The 24,871-nt window shown below is 41.8% G+C and overlaps 1 protein-coding gene across 3 annotated transcripts in view; it reads left to right on the top strand.

The window, feature by feature from the left end:
• CABIN1 (calcineurin binding protein 1) overlaps positions 1–24,871 on the top strand; it is a 121,537-nt gene that overhangs the window by 38,687 nt on the left and 57,979 nt on the right. For all 3 annotated transcript variants that reach the window (XM_077187722.1, XM_077187723.1, XM_054645692.2), the window contains exons 28-30: positions 7,413–7,595; positions 9,878–10,212; positions 16,862–16,975. In XM_077187722.1, coding sequence (XP_077043837.1) covers positions 7,413–7,595; positions 9,878–10,212; positions 16,862–16,975 — 632 coding nt within the window. The remainder of the gene's footprint in view (positions 1–7,412; positions 7,596–9,877; positions 10,213–16,861; positions 16,976–24,871) is intronic.

The following is a 24,871-nucleotide window of genomic DNA, read 5'->3' as shown; positions in this document are numbered from 1 at the left end:
CTTCCTGCTTTTACCTGTCACGGCTTGCTTTTAATAATTGGCAGAACCTGCATGATAAACTCACAGGAAAGGCTCCTTGCTTCGTGCTGTGGGAGAAGTCTCACCCCATAGTTTGTTGGTCTGTAATTCTGCAAATGTGATGAAGATGCACAGTTTTTGTAAATGGGGGTTCTCGACATCCTGATGAGACAAAGGTGATCTCTGAGCAACTCCTTGCACCAGGTTGTCACTCATGCTAAGCTAAATCAGCTTCTGGGATGGAGTGGATTTTTCTGTGCATAAAAAGAACATCCACTTTGCATTTTGAAATGCCCTTAAAATTCTCTCTCTTCAGCAGTTAGAAATGCAATCTTTGGGTCTGCAGTGCATGTGCTGTGCTGGCACGTGGTGCTGGGTGTCCATGGGGACTGCACACTGGACTCCATGAATAATGAATCACATCCAGTTTATTGCACTGTGCTCCATTTTTACCTTTCCCCAATTTAACCTCTCTCTGATTAGTAGAAGTGTCACACTGAGATGGAGTGTGAGATTATGTAAAAAGCATTTGTCCAATAGATGGGACATGGGTGAGATGCTTTGGTGCTCTGCTCTTGGAGCCAGAACAGCAATACAGGACTGTAAGTTGTGGAAACACATTCTGTGTTCGGTACAACCAGACAAAACATAGACTCTCATCTTTGACTCATGTTAAAAGAGAACTCCCTTGAAATGCTGTCCTCAAATTAACCTACTCCCATGCAAATCTTTGCAATTCCTTTGTTTTTTAATAATGTGCAAGTGCCTTTTGATGCAGAGCTAAATGTTGTCTTCTGTTATGGGTGGAGTCTGTTTGCAGAATGAGAATTCTGTGATACATCATGTTTCTGACTGCAGACCAGTGAAGAAAAATGCTCATATGTTCAAGTGGAGAGGGAAGAGATGGTGCCAGGCAGGACAAAGAGAGTCTGTACCTTCACAGCCTGTGAACTGCCCACCTTTATTGCATGACACAAGATTTTTTTTTTTCAGTTATATATAGTTGCTTATTCATAAGCTCTGAACTGTGCAGCAGGATGTTTCTTTTCTGCAAATTGAGTTAGCAGATGTACAGAGCTCTGTAGAAAAGCTTTCTGGGTCACTCATTTCTGACTTTTTGACTTGTAACTGATTGTTTATCATCATTCAGACACCTTCTCACAGTAACTGGATGCACATTTTCCTTCAGATGTTAAAGACAGACAGAGATATCATTCAGAAGTGAGTTGTACCCTCTTGACTTTCTGAGCCTTTTACTTACTCCTGTATGCAGCTGTCTCAGAGGTCTTCTCCATCTTCCTTTTAGCTTCCAGAAAGTTTCAAAAGAGGATTACTGAGCTGCATAGTAAATAATTGTCCAAGGCAGAGCACCTCATTGCCATTGGCACCATGGAGCTGTGCTGCAGCTCCCCTGAGCATCAATTCTGTGAGTTTGTACCTGGTCATGATGCTTGGCAGTGAGAGCTCTGGCACTGGCATGGTCTGAGCTGCTCCAGGTCACTCAGCTGTGACATATCTCTGTCCCTGTCCCAGTGCTGGGTCACTCACACTGTGACACATCACCCTCCTTGTCCTTGTCCCTGTCCCAGTGCTGAGGGGGCTCAGTTTGGGTCACTCACACTGTGACACATCTCTGTCCCTGTCCCAGTGCTAGGGGCTCAGTTTGGGTCACTCAGCAGTGACACATCACCCTCCTTGTCCTTGTCCCAGTGCTGGGTCACTCACACTGTGACACATCACCCTCCTTGTCCTTGTCCCTGTCCCAGTGCTGAGGGGGCTCAGTTTGGGTCACTCAGGAGTGACACATCTCTGTCCCTGTCCCAGTGCTGAGGGCTCAGTTTGGTCACTCAGCAGTGACACATCTCTGTCCTTGTCCCTGTCCCAGTGCTGGGTCACTCACACTGTGACACATCACCGTCCCTGTCCCAGTGCTGAGGGGGCTCAGTTTGGGTCACTCAGCAGTGACACATCACCCTCCTTGTCCCTGTCCCAGTGCTGAGGGGGCTCAGTTTGGTCACTCACACTGTGACACATCACCCTCCTTGTCCTTGTCCCTGTCCCAGTGCTGAGGGCTCAGTTTGGTCACTCACACTGTGATACATCACCCTCCTTGTCCCCGTCCCAGTGCTAGGGGCTCAGTTTGGGTCCCTCACACTGTGACACATCTCCCTCCCTGTCCCAGTCCTGAGGGCTCAGTTTGGTCACTCAGCAGTGACACATCTCCCTCCTTGTCCCTGTCCCAGTGCTGAGGGCTCAGTTTGGGTCACTCAGCAGTGACACATCACCCTCCTTGTCCCTGTCCCAGTGCTGAGGGGGCTCAGTTTGGTCACTCACACTGTGACACATCACCCTCCTTGTCCCTGTCCCAGTGCTGAGGGGGCTCAGTTTGGTCACTCAGCAGTGACACATCTCTGTCCTTGTCCCTGTCCCAGTGCTGGAGGCTCAGTTTAGTCACTCAGGAGTGACACATCTCTGTCCTTGTCCTTGTCCCTGTCCCAGTGCTGAGGGGGCTCAGTTTGGGTCCCAGGGCTCCTGTGGGAGGTGCTGGCACAGGGCAGTCCCTGCTGCAGTTCTGAGCCCTGGTTCCTGCTGCATTTTAAAATGAAACCATTTTAAGGCCATTTCTGCTCTCCAGAGTGTGCCACAGCTCTGTCCTGGTGGTGGCTGGCCTGCAGGGAGCAGTGACAGTGACATGCTGCTGGCTGTGGCTGCTTGTGGAGCAGTAGTGGGAACAGGGATTTTTGAAGTCAAGCCAGTAAACCTATTTCATTCAGGATAAGATGAGTGTTAAAATGCTCTTAAGCATGGAATTAAGGCAAACAGACCTCAGATATTTTTTCTAACATCTCTGACAGATGTGGATCAGTAATGGCAGTGATTTAATCACCCATGTGTCTGACAGGAGCTCAGTGTGATGCAGTGAAGGTCTTGGCAGTACACATGAATATACAAGTTCTTTCTTCCCAATGACATCTTTCTGATAAGAATTAGTATTTTTTTACTAATGTCTTTGAAAGTTAACAAGATTCTTCTTTTGACCTTTTTAAATCTCCTGTCCAAAGCTGCTCTTTTTCACCTGTTGACAGAGTAGGGGATGTAATCTGACATAGATGTGAAATGAAATGTCACAAGTTGAGGACATTATGAGAAATGAGGTAAAAAAACCCCCTTGCTTTCAAGTGCCATTTTCTGAAATTTTTAGAGATAAACATGAAATATTTAACTTTACATCAAATTGAGATTTCAGCTCATCAGGTTCTTTGAAATCTTCCTAAAACTTAGGAATGATGCAGTGAAGTAATGAAACAAAATATAATAATACCAAGGAGAAACATCTACTATCAGATCATATTTTTCCTAGGAATGTAGTTGCAGTTACTTATGCACAATTTAGTAGAACTTTCTCCCTAGGCTCTTCATTTCTGCTACAGATAATAATTTTGGGACATTAATACCCAGCTGTATTTTTATCTTAGCTTTTGAAGTAATAGGAAACTTTACAGGGAGGAACCTCAAAAGAACATTTAGCCCTTGATTTACCAATCTCTTACAACAAGGCACCACCCCAGCTTTTTGGAAAAGCTTGTCTTATTGCTATTGCTGGGTGGGGAAACTAAGAAAACAGGTATACAAAATAAAAAAATATAAAATATTTTAAAATGGAAATATAAAAAATAAAATATATTATATATATTTTATATTTTATAGGGAAACTAAGAAAATAGGTAAACAAAATATTAAAATATATATATTTAAAATTGAAATATAAAAATATATAAAAACATAAAAACATATAATTTTAAACTCTTAAATTACAATGGGTTGCATTAAATTGTCTCTAATTATGGCAGAAATTCTTAAAAAGCATTGATGTTCTCCATGGATTTGAGTCATTCAGAGGGGCAGGTGTTGAGAGCAGTTGGGAATTTGGAATTCTCTCTCCCTCACACACTGCAGCCCTTGGCACACAGGTTAAGTGGCACTGATGAGTGTCTGAGCTGCACTCTGCTCTTACCAGAGAAAGGAAAAACTTCACAGCACAACCAATATAAAATATCTGCTATGTATCCATCCAGCATACCTATATTTATAAAAAGAGCTGTGTTTGGCAGCTTGGCTAGAAGAGAATAGTAATTCCAATACAAAATATGCATTTTCTTTTCTTTTTAGAAAACCAGAGTTAAGATGTGGATTGGTGCAGTTGCCACAAGTTCTGCATTGCACACTGCAGAATTTAGGTATTGGCAGAGCTTTTTATTATATTAAGGAACATCTTGGGTAACCTAACAAATGATGGCTGTTTGTCTGCCTGTCTCTGAAAGCCCACAGTGACTCTGGAGGTTGGTTCACTGTGCTATTTTCTAACTGTATGTAGCAGTTAAGATAGAGATGAGGGCAAAAAAAAGTCAATTTTCTTGCTGCAATTAAAACCCATTGCCTTTTGCACTGTACCTAATGAATATGAACAGCAATTATTGTATTTTTATTTTGGTTAATCATACGTATTTGGAAATTCTACCTCAGCTTTTTTAAGATAAGTCCAATTCTCCTGGTGATTTTCATATGTCATCTCATTAATCTCTCATTTTTATCCTCTCCTCTGAATTAATTTTTCCCTATTTCAGTGTCTTTTTTAAAATGTGGGTCCCAAATACAGACACGGTAATTAAGTTTAATTTTCATTAGTGCTCAGTAGAACAGGAAGGCTCTTACATCTTTTTGCTGTGAAGTTACTGATTGCACATTCAAGAATGCTGCTTTGCTGAGGTGTGCTTAGAGTAGCCTGACATTTGGGCCAGTTCTGATTTGAGGCACAAATTCACCACAAATTCACATGTGGAATGTGTGTGCTGGGATCCACTCACACATTTTCTACTCCTGATCCTGTTACCTTTAGGTGCTTAGGGAAGGATTGATTTCTTTATGCTCAAATGATTCTGTGGAAGATGAAGGCAGGCTGGCTCACAGCTTTGACCTTTCATCCTTTGTAAAGATGAGCACCACACTTTGTTTTACATTCCCTGGGACCTTACCCATCCTCTGTGATTTCTGAGAAATTAATGCTAATAATTGGTGGCTGCTGCTAATTTCTGGAATACTCCAGGGTTTTCCATCTGGCTCACTTAGTTTGAAAGTATCTGCTGCATTCAAGGAATATCTAATATAATAGAAAGTTGTCTCAATAGTCATCTTCCTCTGCTTTCCAGTGATTAGGGAGCCCAGTGTTAATATCATTTTTTAAATAGGGTTAATGTATTGAAAGAAAAGGAGAATAAACATCCCTACCTAGACCCACACTCATTTAAGCAGAAATTTCAAATTAAACTAGCTGGCTAATTGTAAGGAGTGTTTACATTTGTTCCCATAAGGAAAAGCTCATGCATATATTTGAAATTTAATGTGTTGAATCATTGTCTATCTTTGCATGATGAAAACCTATTGTAATTTCCCAGTGATCTGATCTCACCCAGGCATATTGCTCTGGCATTTCTTGATTCACATTCTGATGCTTCCTCTGTCATAACCCACACATCAGAACTGACCTGCAGGCTTATGGCAACATCTGGAAATTTGCAATTTTTTTCTCCCTAGATAAGTAATTCAGCCTCTTTGCCACAGATACAGAAACTTCTTAAAAAAAATACCAAGGGAGCTACTGTAAATGATTTTCCTGATGTCAGCTGGGAGTTCAATAGTATTGATTTGTACCACAGAAAGTTATTAAAGCTTTATAAATGAGTCATTTAAAGCTTGACTGACCTCTCTTCAGAATCCTTCTCTTCCCATTCTTTGCAATTATATTCTCTCTGTATAAAACTTGTCATCATTAACCAGCTTCTATAGCTTCCAATTAGGAAGCAAATACTGTTCCCCCATTCTTTTCCAATAGAGAGTTTTATTAAGATCTGCTCACTGAAAGGGAAGGTTGTCTTTGTGTGGTAGTGAAAAACCTACAGAGTGCATCAAATTTGGTTTAAATTCATTGGAATCCTAATAAGCAGAACCTGATCTGCAAGCTGAAGGTTTGCAGAGGGATTTATCTTGATAAAATAAATTCATAGGAGGCCCTTAGCTCTCTCCTGAACAAGTGCAATTCAGATGGAACTGAAGAAATTTAATTAAATTATCTGCTCATCTCAAAGCAAGGGCTTTTGCTTTGTTAATTTTCTTTCTTGATCTTATCAATAAAATTAATGAATCAGAATGCAGTGAAACTGCCTAGACAATAGATGTAACCCCCTCCTGGTTATGCCATTTCTGTATAGAATCATGAAATGGTTTGGGTTGGAATGGACCTTTAGAGATCATCTAGTGCCACACCCCTGCAATGAGCAGGGCCATCTTTAACTAGACCACAGAATCAAGTATCAGTAGCTTAAGAAGAAATTGGACAGAATCAAGTATCAGTATCTTAAGAAGAAATTGGAAATAATTCTTGTGGAGTCCAGATTTAAAGGGAATTGCTTGTATTGGAATTTTATATTGAACACTGAATTATGTTGGAACAATATGGAAAAATGCCAGTTTCCCATCTCAGTGGGAATGTGCAGGCCTCTTTCTGTCAGAGAGACTCAGCTGTGTTCTTTACTCATGCAGGGTTGCCTCTGCTAACCCTTGATGTAAAGAACTTGGGTTAAATCTGGCAGGTTTCAGACATGAGTGGGAGGTTTTCACTTGCCTGTTCTGAGGTGTGTTTTATCCCCTCTGCTAAAGTCTCAATGCCTGTTCCTGTGCACATTAACAGCTTAGTTGTGACTGTACTGTAGTCAGCAGCCCCTGCTCCACTCTGTCAAGGTAAAGTCACTTCTTCTTTTCTTCTATGGCTGCCCTGAAGTCCAGTTTCCCTGTCTGTGTTAGGCCAAGTTCTTTGATGTGTTGTTTATTTGCCATATTAAATCACCTTTCAGAGTGTTTGTTGAATAGCATCTTACACCTGCAGGATAGTTGGCATCAGAGATCATTCCTGTAAGTCTTTGCCCTCTAATTTTACTGATTTTTCTTTCTTTCATGAGTAATTTTTACCAGTATTGTTCTTCATGGTTTTCTCTTGTCAATTGAACTTTGCTTGTTTCTGGTTCAAAATTATACTGGGTGCTTTTCAAGGCAAATGGTCCAGTAAACCTGGGAGATTTTCCAGGGCCATACTGCCTGAAATATTGTGTCCCTAGCCTAACTGCTCTTGAAAATTGAGCTTTATTGCTTTTGAATCAAATTCCAGGAATATATTCTAGGAAGGAATCTGGTGAGAATGAAATACCTTTTCTTGGTGGTGCTTAGGGATCCTGTGTGGCAGTTGTAAGAGTTTGCAGAGTTTTGTGTTGCTGTTACCAAGAGACAAGCAGCAGCTTGAGGACTATGAAGAGAGGTGCATTCCTTCTTTATCTCTTTTGCAGAGAGGAGTCAGGATAGCACTGGAGCAGTGCTGTCTGACTCCAGCTCCACACAGGATATGTTCAATGAGCCTGCCAGCTCTCAGGACAGCCTGAAGAAGACTTACACAGAGAAGAGGATTTCTGCTACCTGTGCTGATACACTGGTGCTCAGCAAAGAGACCCTGGGATCTGCAGAGGAGAAGGGTATGCCTGATTTAATAGAGCATGTCAGCTGCAGGAGTTTCATGAAAATGTTTCTCCTGGCTTGCAGATGCACTGAAATATGCTGCACTGTGACTAAGGATTTTAACTAGGTAACATTGCTGCCTGTATGTGTGTAGCTTAAATTTAGAGCTGTGCCCCATTCATTTGTCCACCAATTCAATTTGTTCTGTCTGGTAAATGTTACAAAGAAAAACTAAACTGCTGTCTGCTGGCCCTTTGACTGGCTTGCCTTTTTTTAGGTTATTATTTGCTTTTTCTTCGGTGTTTTGTATTTTTAAATAATTTAAAGAGTAGTTATTTGAATATAGTCTCAAACAAGACTTTTTTTACTTTTCCCAGGAATAGATGCCCTTTTTGTTCTGTCCCAGTAGCAGCTTAATATTCAGTACAGAGAAGAGCCTAAGTAGTAGAATTTAGCTGCTTTATTCCATTGTATACTTCATTCCAGTAGAGAGCTAGAATTGCTCTCTACCAGATTTTTCCATATATAATGGTACTAAGTGTTCTGTATTCCACTGGAAAAATGGTTTCAAAATCCATTAGCTGGAATTTCCCTTTGTCTGATGTTTGTACAGTTGGATGTGGCAGTAGATAAAGAGGCTGGACTTCAACAGGGAAAGACAAACAAAACCAGTGTGTAAATCTTGTCTGCCTTTCCAGGCTGTGGCTTTTTGTGGGATGTTCAGTCTTCTTTGCCAGTTCACACTTTCCCAGTTCCAGAGCTCCAGAGATCATGCTATGGAGAGAGTCCTGAATCACTTCCCTGATCTCACTAGGAACAAGTGCCAAGCAGTTATATCTTTGTTTGCAGGCTTGGATTACCTTGGTTTCTTGTTTTTAAAAACATTAACTTCAGTTTTGCCTAAGCTAAGGAAACCTGTGGTGGTGCTTGCATTAACATGCTGAAATAGATGCCAGTTCCCAGTTTTGTGAAATGCTAATTCCATATTCACTAAACCCAGTAGTCTTTTGGCTACTAGAGTAAAATCCTGGCTCTTTTTCAGGCTTGCAGTGAGCTGTGTTATTGTCATCATTTGTCTGTCAGAAAAACCATCAAATGCATTCTTAAATTACTGGTGTTTATTAGAACAGATGTTGTTTCCCATAAAGCTACCTGTAGAGTAAAATTATTTTGGATATAGACATCAGGCAAGCACATTTTGAAAAATGTGTGTTCTATAAAACATGTTTGACTCAAAAATTCAGCCTTATGAGAGAAAAAGTTATGGAGCAGCTTTATATTTGAGGATGAAGTACATTTTAGTGTATCTCTACACTCTGCTGGGAGATAAGATCTAATGTAAGAGGCTCTTTATCCTAGCAAAGACAAAGACATGGGAAACTTCCATGACTGAAGATCAAAGTTAAATTAATCTGCATGTAGGATGTGTGTTTCCAGCAGCAATGTTAGCTAACAGGAAATGTGGAAGCTGCCACTGTAACAAAATGATTTCTGAAGTAAGATTTGGTATCCTTCAACAAAAGATGGGTGAATTGAATTATAAGTTGCCAAAATAATCACAGAAATATTTACATGGAACTGTAGGTCCTACATTGTGCAGAAGACCAGGTGAGCTGCTGCTGATCCTTCTGTCTGAGTCCATTTTGTGTGCTGGGATTGTGTTCTAGGCAGACTATTAAGAGTAATACATTTCACTTGGGAGGGTGGCATTAATTTTCTGGTTTTTTTCTTTTCTTTGCAATAAAATATTCCTGAATTTACTCTTTTATTTTGGCTTTTTTCCCTCCTCCTCCTCAATCTTCCAAGAGTATGTAAAACCCTTCATTGTGTAAGGTGTGCTGAATTCATACTATTGGTCAGGATAAAATGTAAATGAAGACAATGGAGATACCAGGGTAAAACCCAAATGAAGGGAATGGAGATGTCAGGATAAAATGTAAATGAAGACAATGGAGATACCAGGATAAAATGTAAATGAAGACAATGGAGATACCAGGATAAAATGTAAATGAAAACAATGGAGATACCAGGATAAACCCAGATGAAGGTTTATCCTTTATCCTGATACCCAGGATGAAGACAATGGAGCCACCACTGTGTGGCTCTGTCAATGAGTTGCAGATCACTTGTTCAATGAACACCACAAATAGTCAGAAATTTTTTTCAATATTTCTGTCTGTGCTTTAGTGAAGAAAAGGATTACCTTTTGTCATACTGAATTTTTGTCATTTTCTATTTGTCATTTGCCATTTGGAAATGGCAATTTTGTGTCACTTTCCTCTTACTGTTCCAACTGCAGGAAAATCAGAGGAGCTGCTGGAGATCTCCGTATCTTACGATCCTACAGAGCCTCCTGCCCAGAAGCTGCTGCTGGACCCTCAGTGTGCTCCTGGCAATGGCCTCAGAGCTGCCATGGCCCCAGGCTCACAGTGGGACTGCAAGAAGAAGGCTGAGCCTTGTGCAGAGGATGCCTGTGAGTTCCCCCAGGGCCTCCCCGCAGACCTGGAGGAGCAGCGCAAGTTCCTGACGGAGCAGTGCATCTCCTCCTTCTGCCTGTGCCTCAGCCGCTTCCCCCAGCACTACAAGAGCCTCTACAGGCTGGCCTACCTCTACACCTACAGCAAAACACACAAGGTGAGCTCTGAGCCCAGGGGCATTGCCATTGGAGGGAGTTCTCACTGGGTATCTGTTTGCAGGCCTTGAGATAAGAAATGCTGAGTTAGGAATGCCATGGAATAGGACAGGCTCTATCAACTCTATCAACTCTATCAGCTTCTAGCTCAGCTCTTGTTGAGAGAGAAATTGAACCAGAAACAAGTTTCAAAGGATGGCTGTCAGGATCTCTAGCTTATCAGAGTGACCCTGAGAAAAGTTTGAAAGTCTCTTTTCCCAGCCTGGCGCTTGAAGAAGGAGTCAGGGCTCTTCATTTCTCAGGCTCAAGGTTGTTCATTGTTTCTTATCTACAAAAAATTTCTCCTGCCCTGCTGAGGTCCATCCAGCAGGACAGTTCCAGGCACTCTGCCTGCCCCCAGGGCAGGGTTATGGCTTTGTACTAAAAACTACCTGTACAATGTTTACAATTCCTTTCCAATACCCATCACCTGTGTCAGACAGTGAGCTTCTACTCTGAACCAATCTGTTCAAATGCCACCATCACAGCAGAAGGTGGAAGCCAAGAAGGAGAAAGGCTGGACACACCCAGTTCCCTCCATCTTGCCTCCTGAACCCCCATACCAAAACCCTAAAATCTACTTTTCCACCCCATGATAACTTCACTATTATTCTGCCTAAACTGTTGTGGCTTGCTGATCTTCATCTAAGGTTGGTGATTTGCTCCATGGGTCATAATCAAACCCACAGGTGTTTTGGGCTCTGTGCCAGGGCTTCTGAGCCCCCTGGCAGGGGTCCTGGCCAGCCAGGGGATGTCCTGGGTCCTGACAGATGGCCTTGCAAATAAGACTGGATACTTTGGAGAAATAGAACTGTGAAAGATGCATTGTGGCAAGACCCACGAGGAGTGATTTTACATGATTGGCTTCAAGGCATCTACAGCGTGGTGTGGCTAAAGCTGACAGGCCAAGAAACAGTTACAGTGTTTCACTTATAGTGTATCACTTGTATTGTAATTAGGAAATAATTAGCTTCTGATTGTGATGGTGTGAATTATAACATCTATATTGTCTCACCCTCCTCATGAGACTGAAAATGGAATAAAAGGTTTTGGAACACCTCTCAGGTGTTTTAAAACGCACCTCTGGGTCAGGAAAAGAGTATTGTCCAACACCCCAGCCAACCAACTGTGCTGCCACTGGCACTGGTGCAGAAGTGTCAGTGCTAAAATACAGCTTGTTCAGTGCAGTTTGGAATGAAGCTACACTTGGGGAAGTCATCAGCTCCTAGATTGTCTGACTCATGTGTGAGGTCAGTTAAGGAGAAAATTTCTTTTTTTATTACTGAACTAAGTAATTTCTGTCATTCAGCAGAGAATTACATTTTAGATATGTCACATAAATTAAGATGTTCTCATAAAAATGACAGCAATTATTTATTTTACTGAATAAGTGGACTGAAAATTGAGTTGGAAGCAGAAATTAATCAATATTGTGTAAACACATCATGTGACACAGATAGACTTTGTGGGTATCCTGAGTCTTTATTGGTAAAATGTGTAGGAATAATACATTGAAACGATCAGAGGTATTTTACTATTTGTCATAATCAAGGTCTAAATTCACAGATTTTATATTTGGAAGTCTTGTATTAGATCACATGCTGCTGTGCTTGGCTTCCTGAGTTCTCTTCCCCACCAGTACTGAAGCTTATGTGAACAACAGGGAGGAGAGCCAAGTGGTACCCCTGGTCTTGTTTTCCTTGAATTTTTATGTGATAGTTTTAACTGTAAGATTCAGATTACCACACATTAGGTCTGGGGCAGCCATGTCCCAGTGGCACTGCAGAGTGAGCACAGGCAGGTCCTGCCAGCCTACTGGGAGGTGATGAATATTCCATTTGTCTGTAGAGTGATTATCCAGAAAAATATCACTCTTTTTTATAGAGAGCTTGTTTTGAAAACATTCTTATGCTGTTTGTATGTAACAGTTGTTAATTTTTCCATGGAGCTCATCATGAATAGGAGCCATAGATTCCTGCAATCTGTCATTACTGTTGCTGACATGATTTTGTATCAACATTCAACAAAAAAGGCTGCCTGTTTTCAATTTATTGGTTCAGATAGCATGGCCTTGCCTGAGGAACTACTTGCAAAATATTTTCTTCCATTATTTTTCCCTGATGAAGCTTTCTCTTTTGCTTTTTATATCTCCCTCCTTATATAAATATCAACTCAGTGATGGATTTCCATGTGAAATACACATTGTTGTCTAAATCTGTTTCCTCTTGGAACTCAGAAAAACTGAATCCTGCCTGTTTGAGCCTAGTAGTTACCAGGCTGGCTTCAAGGAGCATTTTTGGGTTTTACTGTCCTTTTTATTACTTCTGCAGAATGCATAATGAACACTTGACATGGCAAAACCCAAAACCATCTTCTTATTGCTATATGTGCACTACATATTTTCACATGGGTTTTACATTTTCTTTCTTCAGTGACTCATTCAGGTTCTTTTGTAGAGTAATATCCAATGTCTGTGTTTTAATGGCACATTACTGTGTCTCTAATGGAAGTTACACTCCTGCAGAAAATTAAAACACAAAATGGGTCACTGTCAGCAGTAAGAATTATGCTTACATTTACTCATGATCAGCCTGATTTAAAAAATGAGATCAATTACATCAGGTTGTGTTGTTGGGGGGCAGAGTGGTAAATTTTAGAAAACTGAAATTAATTTTTAAATGTGTATAACCATCTTGGAAAATTCAGCATTTATGTTCCAACGCCAGGAATTTGCATGAAGAATTTAGACTGATGGCCAAAATTCATGGTTGGCTGGGAAGAGGAGAGGATTGGCAGGTCTCCATAGTGCTCAGAAAAACAAGTTTTCCATATGCAATCTGTTTTCTCCCATTTCACAGCTTTCCTGGTTTTGCTGTTGTGAGATTAGTGAAGATAGTTGAGTGCTTTTTTAAACATCTTTTCAAACTCTATGAACATTTTGTTTGGCTACATGTTTTGTTGGGTTTTTTTTCCCCCTGCAAAATCCAGCTTAATATTTGGAGTCTATTTTTCTTTGTTTTAGTCTGTTATCAGAAGAAATTTATAAATATAATATATTTATTTATATATAGCTGTCTTTAGTTGAAGTAAATGTGCAGGCAAATACAACTGAATTTTCAGAAGTGGCTTCATTGCCAGTTTGGGCAGTAGTTTCAGCTTCCTGTTAGTGTTGTCTTGAAGTAAAGTCTTCATTCTTTGTGACTTTTGCCTCCAAAATGAATGTTGGCACAGTTTGGAAGGAGAAGTTAGGACATGGCACTGTTTGTCAGTGTGAAGTATTCACCTTATGGTCCTTATGGATCAGGATGTGGAACTGGTCTGATAATCTGTAACCAGCAGGTTGTCAGGAAAGAAAAATATTTACTTGCATGGTTTTTTTAAATCTCAAAATGAAAAGTGCTCTGTAAATCCTGCAAGAATCTGCTCACAAAGACTGAGTGAGTTTTGAAGTTTGTGTGTTCTGTAATGTCTGTTATTAGCACAGCCCTTAATGGGGAAATAAATGTTGGGTGTGACATGAGGTCAGTGATGTGACAGGTTGCTCAAACCAGCATAATACATGCATGTAAAAATTACAAGATTATATGTTTGTAGGCTTAATATGTACTTAGAGACAGACATAATCTGGAGGCATAATAGATGCAAGCACTTCAAGTAGAAACAGTTTGATAATAACAGTTCATTTTAAAGGTCACCCTTCAAATCAGTAGTCATCTTATTTTGCTTTTCTTTGATGGAGGAGGAGGTTTTTGAGACAAAGCCTTCTAATGGACTGTAAATGAAATCAGAGGGAAGGATTAAAATATAGTGGAGTGTTTTGTTCACCTCCCAGAAACACTTGGTGGAGTTTCCAGTTTAGGTAAAGGTGTTTCTGACACCATTGAGTTAAGGGGTGTCCATCCCAGGTGACTCAGTTCCACTTGGTTGACCTTAAGAGATTTTCCTTTTCTACTTCAGCTTTTTTGCAAGTTACTGTACCCTGTCAGTCATCTTGTCTTTGAATCTTGGGGTGATAAAGATGTGGGAGGCAACAGCTGAACTGGAAAGAGTATTTCATAATTGCCCTGAGTCAGACAGCCAAATCCAGCATTTGAGGCTGGCAAGCAGTGTGCCAAGAAGAATAAATCCTTTTTGCTGTGTCCTGGATCCCTTCACCCACTCCTAATAACTTCATCAGCTGAAAACCAAGCAGAGCAGACTCTGTAAAATCTAATGAGTTGAGACCTGCTCAGGCATATTTACTGGGAATAAGTGATCATGCTGATTTAAGGAGAAGGGTAGTGGAAAATCTGTAACTATGTCTTTTATTCCTATTAGCTTTGATTGTGTGAAGTTACCGTGTAATTGCCCCATTTGTCTGAATGATCTTTTCTCCTCCTAGCTGGGCTGCTGCCATCATCTTGTTCAATAAAAGCCTGTGAATTATGTGTACCAAACACATGCCTGTGGATGGTCAGTGTCCTGTGCATTGCACATCCCAGCACCAGAGCATGATGCACAATTAATGACACAATTAACGAGCTCTTAACCTTTTCCTTGTTTTCATTTGAGAATACATCCACAGCTAACATTTCTTTAGACTGGGATTTTAGATTTAAGCTTTGTGGTGGGATGGTAACTTTCTTAAAGATTTGGTTTTCCTTGAATTTTTATGTGATAGTTTTAACTGTAAGATTCAGATTACCACACATTAGGCAAGTCTTACTTCATTTTCACACTTGGAATTAACTTCACTTCTGATGACTATGATTAGCACAAAATAAAGCATTTTCTCTGCCTGGATCTTGGATGATCCAATAGGCTTATTTTTGTTAGATTCTGATTTTATTCAAAACAAGATGGCTTTCATGGAAGACCAGATTTTTGTAGCTTCTCTTGTGTTGTATTTTCTTCTGTATGTATTTCCAAGTATTTTTCAGGATTAGGTTAACTGGATTACAAAAATACATATTACAAAAGAAGTTATGTAGAACAAAGTTAGTATACAGCTGAGTTTACACCTCCTGCTTTCTTCAGTCTTAATTAAATTTGGCACTCAGTGATAATAATTAAATTTACTGATATCCATGACCAGCCAGAAAGTACCTTATGATGTTTATGAGTGAATATGTATTTGTTCCATACCAAAACCAAGCTGTCCAAATCCCATTGATTATGCTGCACTATAATCATGAATGTCCTGTGTAAGTACCTCTGTGAGCCCTTGGAATGAGGGATTTTTGACACCCATAAATATCTGGTTATTATTGCCAGTGTTCAGCTCTCCTGCACATGAATCCATCATCAGCGTTTTGCTCGAGGGGATGCTGCAGTTCTGGTGAGACATTGGAGATTTCTGCATGATTACTGTCATTAGCACAAAGGCACTGATGATTGAGCAGAGCTTCTACTGTTTCACCAGGGTCTTAAAAATAAAAATACTCTGGAACACAGGAACTTTTCTAATAAGCCCCCCACCCCAACAACAAACATATACACAAATAAAGGATATTACAGCTGGAATATGCTTCTTGGATAGACATGATTTAATCACATTTATGACTCACAGAAGTGTATTTCCAGACCACAGAACACAAGCCAGAGTGCAACATTCTTATTTGTCTCTATGAACCAAACATCTCCCTCTTTCTTTCAGGTCCTCTCTTGTGAACTTTTCTGTACAAAAGCTGGTCAAATGCAACTCAAATGCCACTTTTGAACCCTGAAATAAAAAATGAAGTAAAGCAAAGCTTCCATCAGTGAAATCTCACAATTAATAATTGTCCCATCTGTTGGTAACATTCTGCCTGGAGCCAACAGCTGTCCCTAGTTCTCAGCTACAAAAGAGAGCTTCATGCATTGAAATTTTAGAGGGATAGTGCTTTTATCAATTTTTGGTTGTCATCTATCATTTGGTCCCCTACTGATAATTTCTTGTTAATTCACTGAGCACTATTATCCAAGTTTGATGACAGTTGTGGAATTTCCAGGGAGGTGAAGTGAATTTACATGGAGGGCAGTGCCTGGGTGGGGCCAAAAGCTCTGAATTCACCTCCCCACTAAAAGAAAGCTGCAGTTTGAGCCTGAGGGTCGAGGCCTCAGCCCTGGCAGGTTATTCCCTGCAGGTGGTTGGCCCAGGAAGAGCTGGGAGTGCTCCCAGAGAGTGTGTGGGGAGAATGGAGCAGCAACTATGACAAAAATGAGAAAAGACATTGCAGGTTAATAAACAAAAGTATAGTTTGTTTTGTACTTTCACCTGTGGTGGCTTTTGCATCCCCCATGTGGTTTTTGCTGGGTCCCCAGGACCAAGGAGGAAATGATGACTCTGACTCCATGTTCTTAGAAGGCTAATCTATTATTTTATGATATTATATTATATTAAATAATGCTATACTACAGAAGAGAGAAAGGATACACACAGAAGGCTACAAGAATGATAATAAAAACCTGTGACTCTCTCTAGAGTCCTGACACAGCCGGGCTGTGATTGGTCATTAAGTTACAATTATTGTTTGCATTTTTCTCTGAGGTTTCTCTGCTTCCCAGGAGAAGAACCCTGGGCAAAGAGGATTTTTCAGAAAATGTGTCAGTGCCATCCCTGCCTCCATCTGACCTGGCTGTTGTTGTCCACAGAACCTGCAGTGGGCCCGGGACGTGCTGCTGGGCAGTGGGGTGCCCTGGCAGCAGCTGAAGCACATGCCTGCACAGGGCCTCTTCTGTGAGAGGAACAAGACCAACTTCTTCAATGTAAGTTTACACAGCTGATAAACACAGTGCACTTGTGTTCTCAGCCAGCCCTGAGACACCTGTTTCTCATTGGAAAGGTCTGCAAAGGGATGGGGATGTGAAATTCCACACAGGCACGTTAAACAAGCCATGAGCAAGTAAAGGAAAGGAGAATTACAGAGATATTTACTGGGTGAATATTTCCCTTGAAGGGTTATTTCTGGTGAGCTTGAAAGCATGGGGAGAGAAGCACCAACATTTTTTCAGTTATGCATCATTTATCATATACTTGATGGCTGAGCCCTCTTTAAAAATTCTAATTTTGTTCATCTTAATTATCCTCTTGTTTATTGTTTCTCAACTCAACCTGCAGTTCTCATGATGAAAAATAGTGCTATTTGCTCTAAGAGCTCTGCTGAGTTGGAAGGAGCCTTCTTGTGCTCTGCTCTCTGTAGCATGGCTGAGCAGAAAGAGTCTCCCAGCCCCAGAGTGAGGCAGCAGCACTGTCACAGGGACTGTCCCTGTGTCTGTGATCACTTCCAGGACTGTCCCTGTGTCTGTGATCACCTCCTCAGGACTGTCCCTGTGTCTGTGAATTGTCCCTGTGTCTGTGATCACTTCCAGAACTGTCCCTGTGTCTGTGATCACTTCAGAACTGTCCCTGTGTCTGTGATCACTTCCAGGACTGTCCCTGTGTCTGTGGATTGTCCCTGTGTCTGTGGACTGTCCCTGTGTCTGTGATCACCTCCTCAGGACTGTCCCTGTGTCTGTGATCACCTCCTCAGGACTGTCCCTTTCTGTGATCACCTCTTCAGGACTGTCCCTGTGTCTGTGATCACTTCACAGAACTGTCCCTGTGTCTGTGATCACTTCCAGAACTGTCCCTGTGTCTGTGGATTGTCCCTGTGTCTGTGATCACTTCCAGAACTGTCCCTGTGTCTGTGATCACTTCACAGGACTGTCCCTGTGTCTGTGATCACTTCACAGGACTGTCCCTGTGTCTGTGGACTGTCCCTGTGTCTGTGGATTGTCCCTGTGTCTGTGATCACCTCTTCAGGACTGTCCCTGTGTCTGTGATCACCTCCACAGGACTGTCCCTGTGTCTGTGGATTGTCCCTGTGTCTGTGATCACCTCCTCAGGACTGTCCCTGTGTCTGTGATCACTTCCAGAACTGTCCCTGTGTCTGTGATCACCTCCAGAACTGTCCCTGTGTCTGTGATCACCTCCTCAGGACTGTCCCTGTGCCTGTGATCACTGTCCCTGTCTGTAGATTGTCCCTGTGTCTGTGGACTGTCCCTGTGTCTGTGATCACCTCCACAGCACTGTCCCTGTGTCTGTCATCACTTCCACAGGACTGTCCCTGTGTCTGTAGATTGTCCCTGTGTCTGTGGACTGTCCCTGTGTCTGTGATCACCTCCCCAGGTGTCTGTGCCTCTCACTGCCATGGACACAGAATGCTCCTGAGACTCACATGGGCATTTATCCCTCAGTTCCCTGCTGGGGTTGCCACTCACACACTGCTGTTGTCTCTGGTATCTTTGGCTTTTCTGTGCTATGTCCCAGGGTTTTTGCCTTTTGTTCTTTGGTGATAGGGTTCTTTAGCAGTTCTGGAGAGCCTGGAGGTGCTCTGTTTGTCATCCTGGGTTGAGTACAGTCCACATCTGTTATGTGGTTGCCTGTGATGGCAGTGACAAAATTTTGTGTCTCTACTTTCCCATCCAGTGCTTCTGTTTTAGTATTGGAATTGTGAAATTTATTTCAGCTTTATATCTGTTAACACCTATCTTCATTTTTGCTGTATGTTGTGTTAATTAGCACCTCTCTGCAAACCTCTTTTAAGTACAAGGTAAGTGCTCATGTCTGATGATAATCCCTCAGGTGCGTTAAACAGCACAGGAATATTGACAATGGTTCAACATTGATTCATGGATCAGTCTGCAAAAGGGTTTCTATATCATTGCATCTTTCTGGAGAGAAGTTTTGATTAACAAGTGCTGAATACCATGCACCCATCTGATCACTCCCCTCCCATTCCCTCCATGGCATGGGGAGGAGAATCAGAGCAAAGGTAAAGCCTGTGGACTAAGCTCTGTTAAAAAGCTGAAATAAAAACTATTATAATAACAATAATGAAAGGAAGATAAGAAATAGAGAGGAACAAAGCCCAGGAAAAGCAGGTGATGCTCAATCCAGCTGCTCAGTACCTGCTGACTGATGTAGCAGTTCCCCAGCAGCCCCCCCAGTTTCTGTACTGGTTTGGGTACATCCCTCTCCTCACCCTCTGGCCAGTTCCAGTCAGCTTTCCTGGCCATGCTCCCCCAGCTCCTCGTGCACTTCCTCACTGGCAGAGCCTGGGAAACTGCTTTAGAGTAAGCAGTGCTTAGCAACAACTACAACATCAGTGTGTTATCAACATTATTCTCACACTGAATCCAAACCAGTTCTGCAGCAGCCCCTGGGAATAGAATTAACTCTGTCCCAGCTGGACCCAGGGCACAGCTGATGGGACAGACTAAACAGTGGCACCTCATTGATGGCTCCACAGCTTTGTGCTGCTTTCCCTGCACTGGCTGCCAGTTTTCCCTACAAAAATCCTGCTGTGATTAGCCCCTGACACTGCTGAATGCTTGGACTCAGATTCACATAGTGCAAAGTGTTCTTGTGGAAATGAATGGAATTATTCAACATGCTTCAAGCCAAGTGTGAGCTTTGCATGAGCAAGGCTGACTTGTTCATCACTGCAGGGTTAAGTGTCAGTATTCTGTTTTAATGGATGAGGAAGATGAGCAGTAGGGGACTGAGAGGTGTGTATAAGGGAGTGTTTCTACTAGAAAATGTGAATTACCACATTAAGAGAGATCAGTGGTTGACCTAAATCATGCCTAGTTTTTGAATGCTAATGCTAGCTAATTTAATTTAAAGAGATTCCACTATATTCCTAGGTGGAATTTTCTAGTATTATTTCAGAAAGTAATTATTTCTTACTCTGCATACTGATGTTTTTATACTCTGAAGGATGAAAAGTACTAGCATAGATACTTGACAGCAGTATAATAATGTTATTTTGTAAATCAACAAAAACTTAATTCCCATAATGGAATTCTTTAATCAGAAATTAGATACACTATGAAAAAATAGACAACCTTGAACAAAAGGTATATGCTGGCCCAGTGCAATATATTGGAATACTGGTAGAAAAGATAGAAGCTATTTGTAAATGATATTCTCAGTTTGAACTTGGGTCTGTCAACATACAAAGGTAGTGTTAGTCTGGAGTCCTCCATGTAGATCACTGTCTCCAGGCTTTAAAAATTTTGGTTTGGGGATGAACTCCAGTGTCTCAGCTGTGGGGACATCTTGACTTACTCTGCATGTATGTAGGTTTGTCTTCCTGGGAACAGTTCAGCATGATGAAATATTTTGGTGGTCTCATTTTCTACTCAGCAATATTTTCAAAATCCTCTTCAAGTAACACTGTGTGAAGCATGTGGCATTAATCCAGAACAGATGACAGAGACATAGCACAGTGAGAAAATCCAGATCTGAGAGGGAAAGGGCCACAAGTGCCCATGACAAAAAGCTGGTGGTGTCAGCTGACATTCCAGAATTGGACAAACCTAAATCTGTGAACAACTTGGAAAACAACCTCTCAGCTCTGCATTGACCTTGCCTGGGTTTAGGCACAGCTATTCTGTTCCCAGGCAAGGCTCCCAGGCAGGCAGTGGGGAAGAGGCTGAGCTGCACCATCTGGGCCAGAGCAGAGTGTGTCATCCCCTGTGCAGATGGTGCTGCAGCCCACTGTCCCAGCTCCTGTCTTCACATACAGACTGGGGTGATAAAACACAAATCCTAGCACTCTGCAAAACTAGTCCCATCTAATCTTAGAAATTAAATGGCCAACCTTAAGATTTTCTAAGCCTGTTAATGTCCCCCATGGTTATTTCCAAAAGAAACCTTTTACCCAAGGTGTTTATTTGCTGCCATAAAATGCCTTTGGTTTTCTGTTTTGAGAACTCTTCAACCTTCATGATACAGAAGAGTTAAATGATTGTCTCAGTGGCTTTCTGTAGATACTTTACTACTGGAATACCTTTTTCTTCTGCAGCAAGTAGCACTGGTGTTTTTAATCTCTTGTAGAGAAGATTTAGGGTTGTTGAAATTACAGCTGACTCAATTTTACAAGTACAAACAACAGAGTGCAAGAGAGAAAGCTAGCAACTCCTCCCAGACATTTTATAAATCATGCATACTCCTAGTAGAATTATTTATGAAATGTTTATGACAGCACTGTATGAAAAGAAATAAACCTGGGTAAAGCTGTCTCTTGTTAAATTTTACTGCAGAACTGCTGGTCTGGATCTGTGTGTCACTGTTGTATAATTTGTTAGCTGTCACTCATCTGCAACTTAAATGAGCAAAAAAGGCATGTTCAGTTAGCCCTGACTTCTTCTCATTTGACATATTAGAGTAATGTCAGGATGCTCAGAACTTCCCTTTGTCAGTTCTAAGAAAAAATAGTGTTACTGCATTATTGTACCTATTTGTTTCCCAAGCAGTAAAGAAAGGCCCTGATTTTCTGTAAGCAGAGGTTTTTGCATGTTCATGGCTTTGTTAGTGATGGCAATCATGTGAATGAATATTGCTCTTAGATTTTAAGGAGTTTCAGCTGTGTTCCTATTATTTTCTGTCAAATCTGGTGGTTTTGGCCATTTGTCTCTTGCATGTACAGGTACATTCCAGCTTTTCTCCTCTTCTTCTCAGTGTGAGTGTAAATATATACAGAGATTTTTTTTAGGATGGCTGCAGGATGGTTTCTATAGTAACTAAATTAGAAATTATTTCAGCAGGAAAAAAAAATCCCAATATATTGCTTTATATAGTAGGGCACTTACTTATATATCCAGATTTTGTGGTACTATTAATAAAACAAAGTTAAACTTTGTGCACAGATGATGGGCATTGATCAGGCTGTGGGTAGGTGGGGATTGTGGAAGAAGCACTTTGAGCTCCATGTACCAGCAAATTCTCCATATGGTTTAATATACACTGTTTGTATTTTCCTGGCACATCTTCTATGGTAATAATAATCTGTTGTAATAAAGATCTTCATGTCCATCTTTGGTAATTGTTCCCCACAGACAAAAGCTGTGCATGCACACCATATACTACAGTGTTGACACTGGTGTGCATGAATCTTGCTGCAAACTGTTATGGATAATTGTTCTGGTTTTAATTCCAAAAGCGGTGCAGTGTGTTTATTCTCTGCTGTGTGTGGAAAGCCCTTCATTCTGTGGTCTGGGCAAGCAGGCTCAAAGCAAGGTGGGGGCATCCACTAAACACCTGAAGCTGCAGACAGCAGCAATTCCCTTTTTTTTATCTTTGTTCATGCCAAGTGTGGCTGGGCACTGGCAGGAGTCTCTGCTGAGCAGAAGGGCAGGCTCTGGACACTGAGTAGCTGAAGTCTAAAGCTGGTGCTGCAGGTTTCTAAGGTAGTTCCTATTACACAGCATGGTGGTACCCAGTGGGAGCTTTCTCTGGTAGTCTCTGTGTAGCAGATTCTTCCCTTAGTTGTGTTCCAGCCTCAGAGTTACATCTGCCTGTCTGAAGAGCAAAGCTGGTTCTGAAAAGGAGAGCAAGGTGCTGGTTTGGGGTTCTGTGTGACCAGAGCCATGCAGGTGAATTTGAGATGCAGAAAAGAAGGCTCCTGTGAAGTCCCCAATATAGGGGACAAACAGGCAACACATTTCAGCTCTCCTGGAAGTTGGGCAGTTCCATCAAGGAGATTTCATTTTATGCCTCAATTGTTTTTATACATTCCCATAGATACACATTACTGGTCACTGTCAGAAATAGGGCATTGTGTTAATATATGGGATTTTCTTTTGATCCAATCCAGCTGTTTGTTTCTCTCCCATTTTCTGAAGTGTAACCTCAGCATTAGTGATTCTCATGCCTTTGATTACAATGAGAAAGATTTGTTACAGAATTTAATGTCTCTGTTAGACACAGCTGCCTATTTATCATCCAGGGGAGGAGGGAAATCCATTCGTGGTGCTCTGAACCCATTTCAGGTCTGTGTTCTGCCCAGTCTGAGTTTGCCACCAATGTGGGCTTGAAGAACCCCAGGCAGCACAGAGTGCCAAGGGGCAGCTCCTCGAGGCTGCTTGAGACAGCCTCACTGAAAGGTTCAGGATTTCCTGCCATGTACTCAAAAACTTGAAACTGGAGGAGCAGCAGACTAAAACCACTTTTGTAGCAATCTCACCACTCTGCTTTCCTTCCTGTCCTTGGCTGGTGAGAGATCTGAGTTACTCTCCTCCTGCTCAGAGTTGATGTGTCTCTTTTTGGTTGGCAAATGTGCTTCCAGCACCTAGACATCTGCTATGGGAACATGAGCCTTCCAACCAAACCTCTGCCATTTAAATCAGACTGGGGGGAAGTGGAAAGAACTGGAAGAAACTCACTGTGCATCCATTGACTTGAGATTGTGCCCTCAGCATGGTGAGAGGTGCAGTTTAACCATGTGTGGAGGCTCTGAGAAAATGAATGATTATGTTTTAGTTTGATCATGATTGATTCTGAAAAAATGTTGGTCTTTTTAGTGCTTCTAATGCTTTATTTGAAAATGAGTACAAGGGGTTGCCAACTCAAAAAAAAAGAAAAAAAAAAAGAAGAAATCTCAAGGGATATCCCAGAAATCACAAGGGTTTAGTTATTCCATTTTGCTGTTCCTACTTCTGAGGGTTTTGGATGCCAATTTTATGCAGCCACAAGGGAACAGAAACCATAAAGGAATCATTACAAAAAAAAACCCAAAAAACACTTTGATTCCAGCAACTAGATAATGCTTGAAGCAAGTTATTAGACTTAGTACCATTTAATATGCAAAAACTACCTAGAAAAGGTGGTCTCCACCATTGACACTGTGTAGTTGGACTAAACAAAACAGTAACAATGCCATAATAACAACATATAATAATAGTCTATTTTTTTTCTTACATTTTTCTTTTTTGTGCTTAGGCTAGGTAGATAGGGATGGTTTTGGATGCCATTTTTATGCAGCCACAAGGGAACAGAAACCATAAAGGAATCATTACAAAACCCAAAAACCACTCTTATTCCAGCAACTAGATAATGCTTGAATCAAGGTATTAGACTTAGTACCATTTAATATGCAAAACCAAGTGTCTAGAAAAGGTGACCATTGCCACTGTGTAGTTGCACTAAACAAAACAATAACAATGCCATAATGACAACATGTAATAATAATCTAATTTTTTTTTTTTTCTACTACTTATTTTTCTTTTTTGTGCTTAGTCTAGGCAGGGTCCCTAGGGATATCTGGTTAGGAGATGGTTAAATTCCTACCTACTTCAGAAGATAGAATTGTCTTTAATCTCTCCAGGACATGGCCATGTTGTAACCATGACATGTCAGTGTTTTCCCTGGGCAGGAGCAGGCCCAGGGCTCTGCTTTGTGCAAGGGCTGTTCAGTAATGCAGCTCCTCCTGCCAGCTCCCACCAACTGCTCAGATGTTCAGGAGGAGACATCTCTGTGCTGCAGATTTTCTCCTTGTGCTGGGGAGAGGAGGCTGCTCCGTGCAGGGCTGTGGCACTTTGGGAGCTGCTGCTGCTGCTGCTGGCAGCAGGGCTGGGCTGTGCTCAGGGGCTCCTGCAGGGCTGGGCTGTGCTCAGGGGCTCCTGCTGGGCTGGGCTGTGCTCAGGGGCTCCTGCTGGGCTGGGCTGTGCTCAGGGGCTCCTGCAGGGCTGGGCTGTGCTCAGAGGCTCCTGCTGGGCTGGGCTGTGCTCAGGGGCTCCTGCAGGGCTGGGCTGTGCTCAGGGGCTCCTGCTGGGCTGGGCTGGGCTGTGCTCAGGGGCTCCTGCTGGGCTGGGCTGTGCTCAGGGGCTCCTGCTGGG

This window comes from Agelaius phoeniceus, chromosome 18 (genome assembly GCF_051311805.1).
Source record: "Agelaius phoeniceus isolate bAgePho1 chromosome 18, bAgePho1.hap1, whole genome shotgun sequence".
Classification (NCBI taxonomy): domain Eukaryota; kingdom Metazoa; phylum Chordata; class Aves; order Passeriformes; family Icteridae; genus Agelaius; species Agelaius phoeniceus.
The sequence above is the reverse complement of the archived record's forward strand: the minus strand, read 5'-3'. Positions and strand labels throughout refer to the sequence as shown.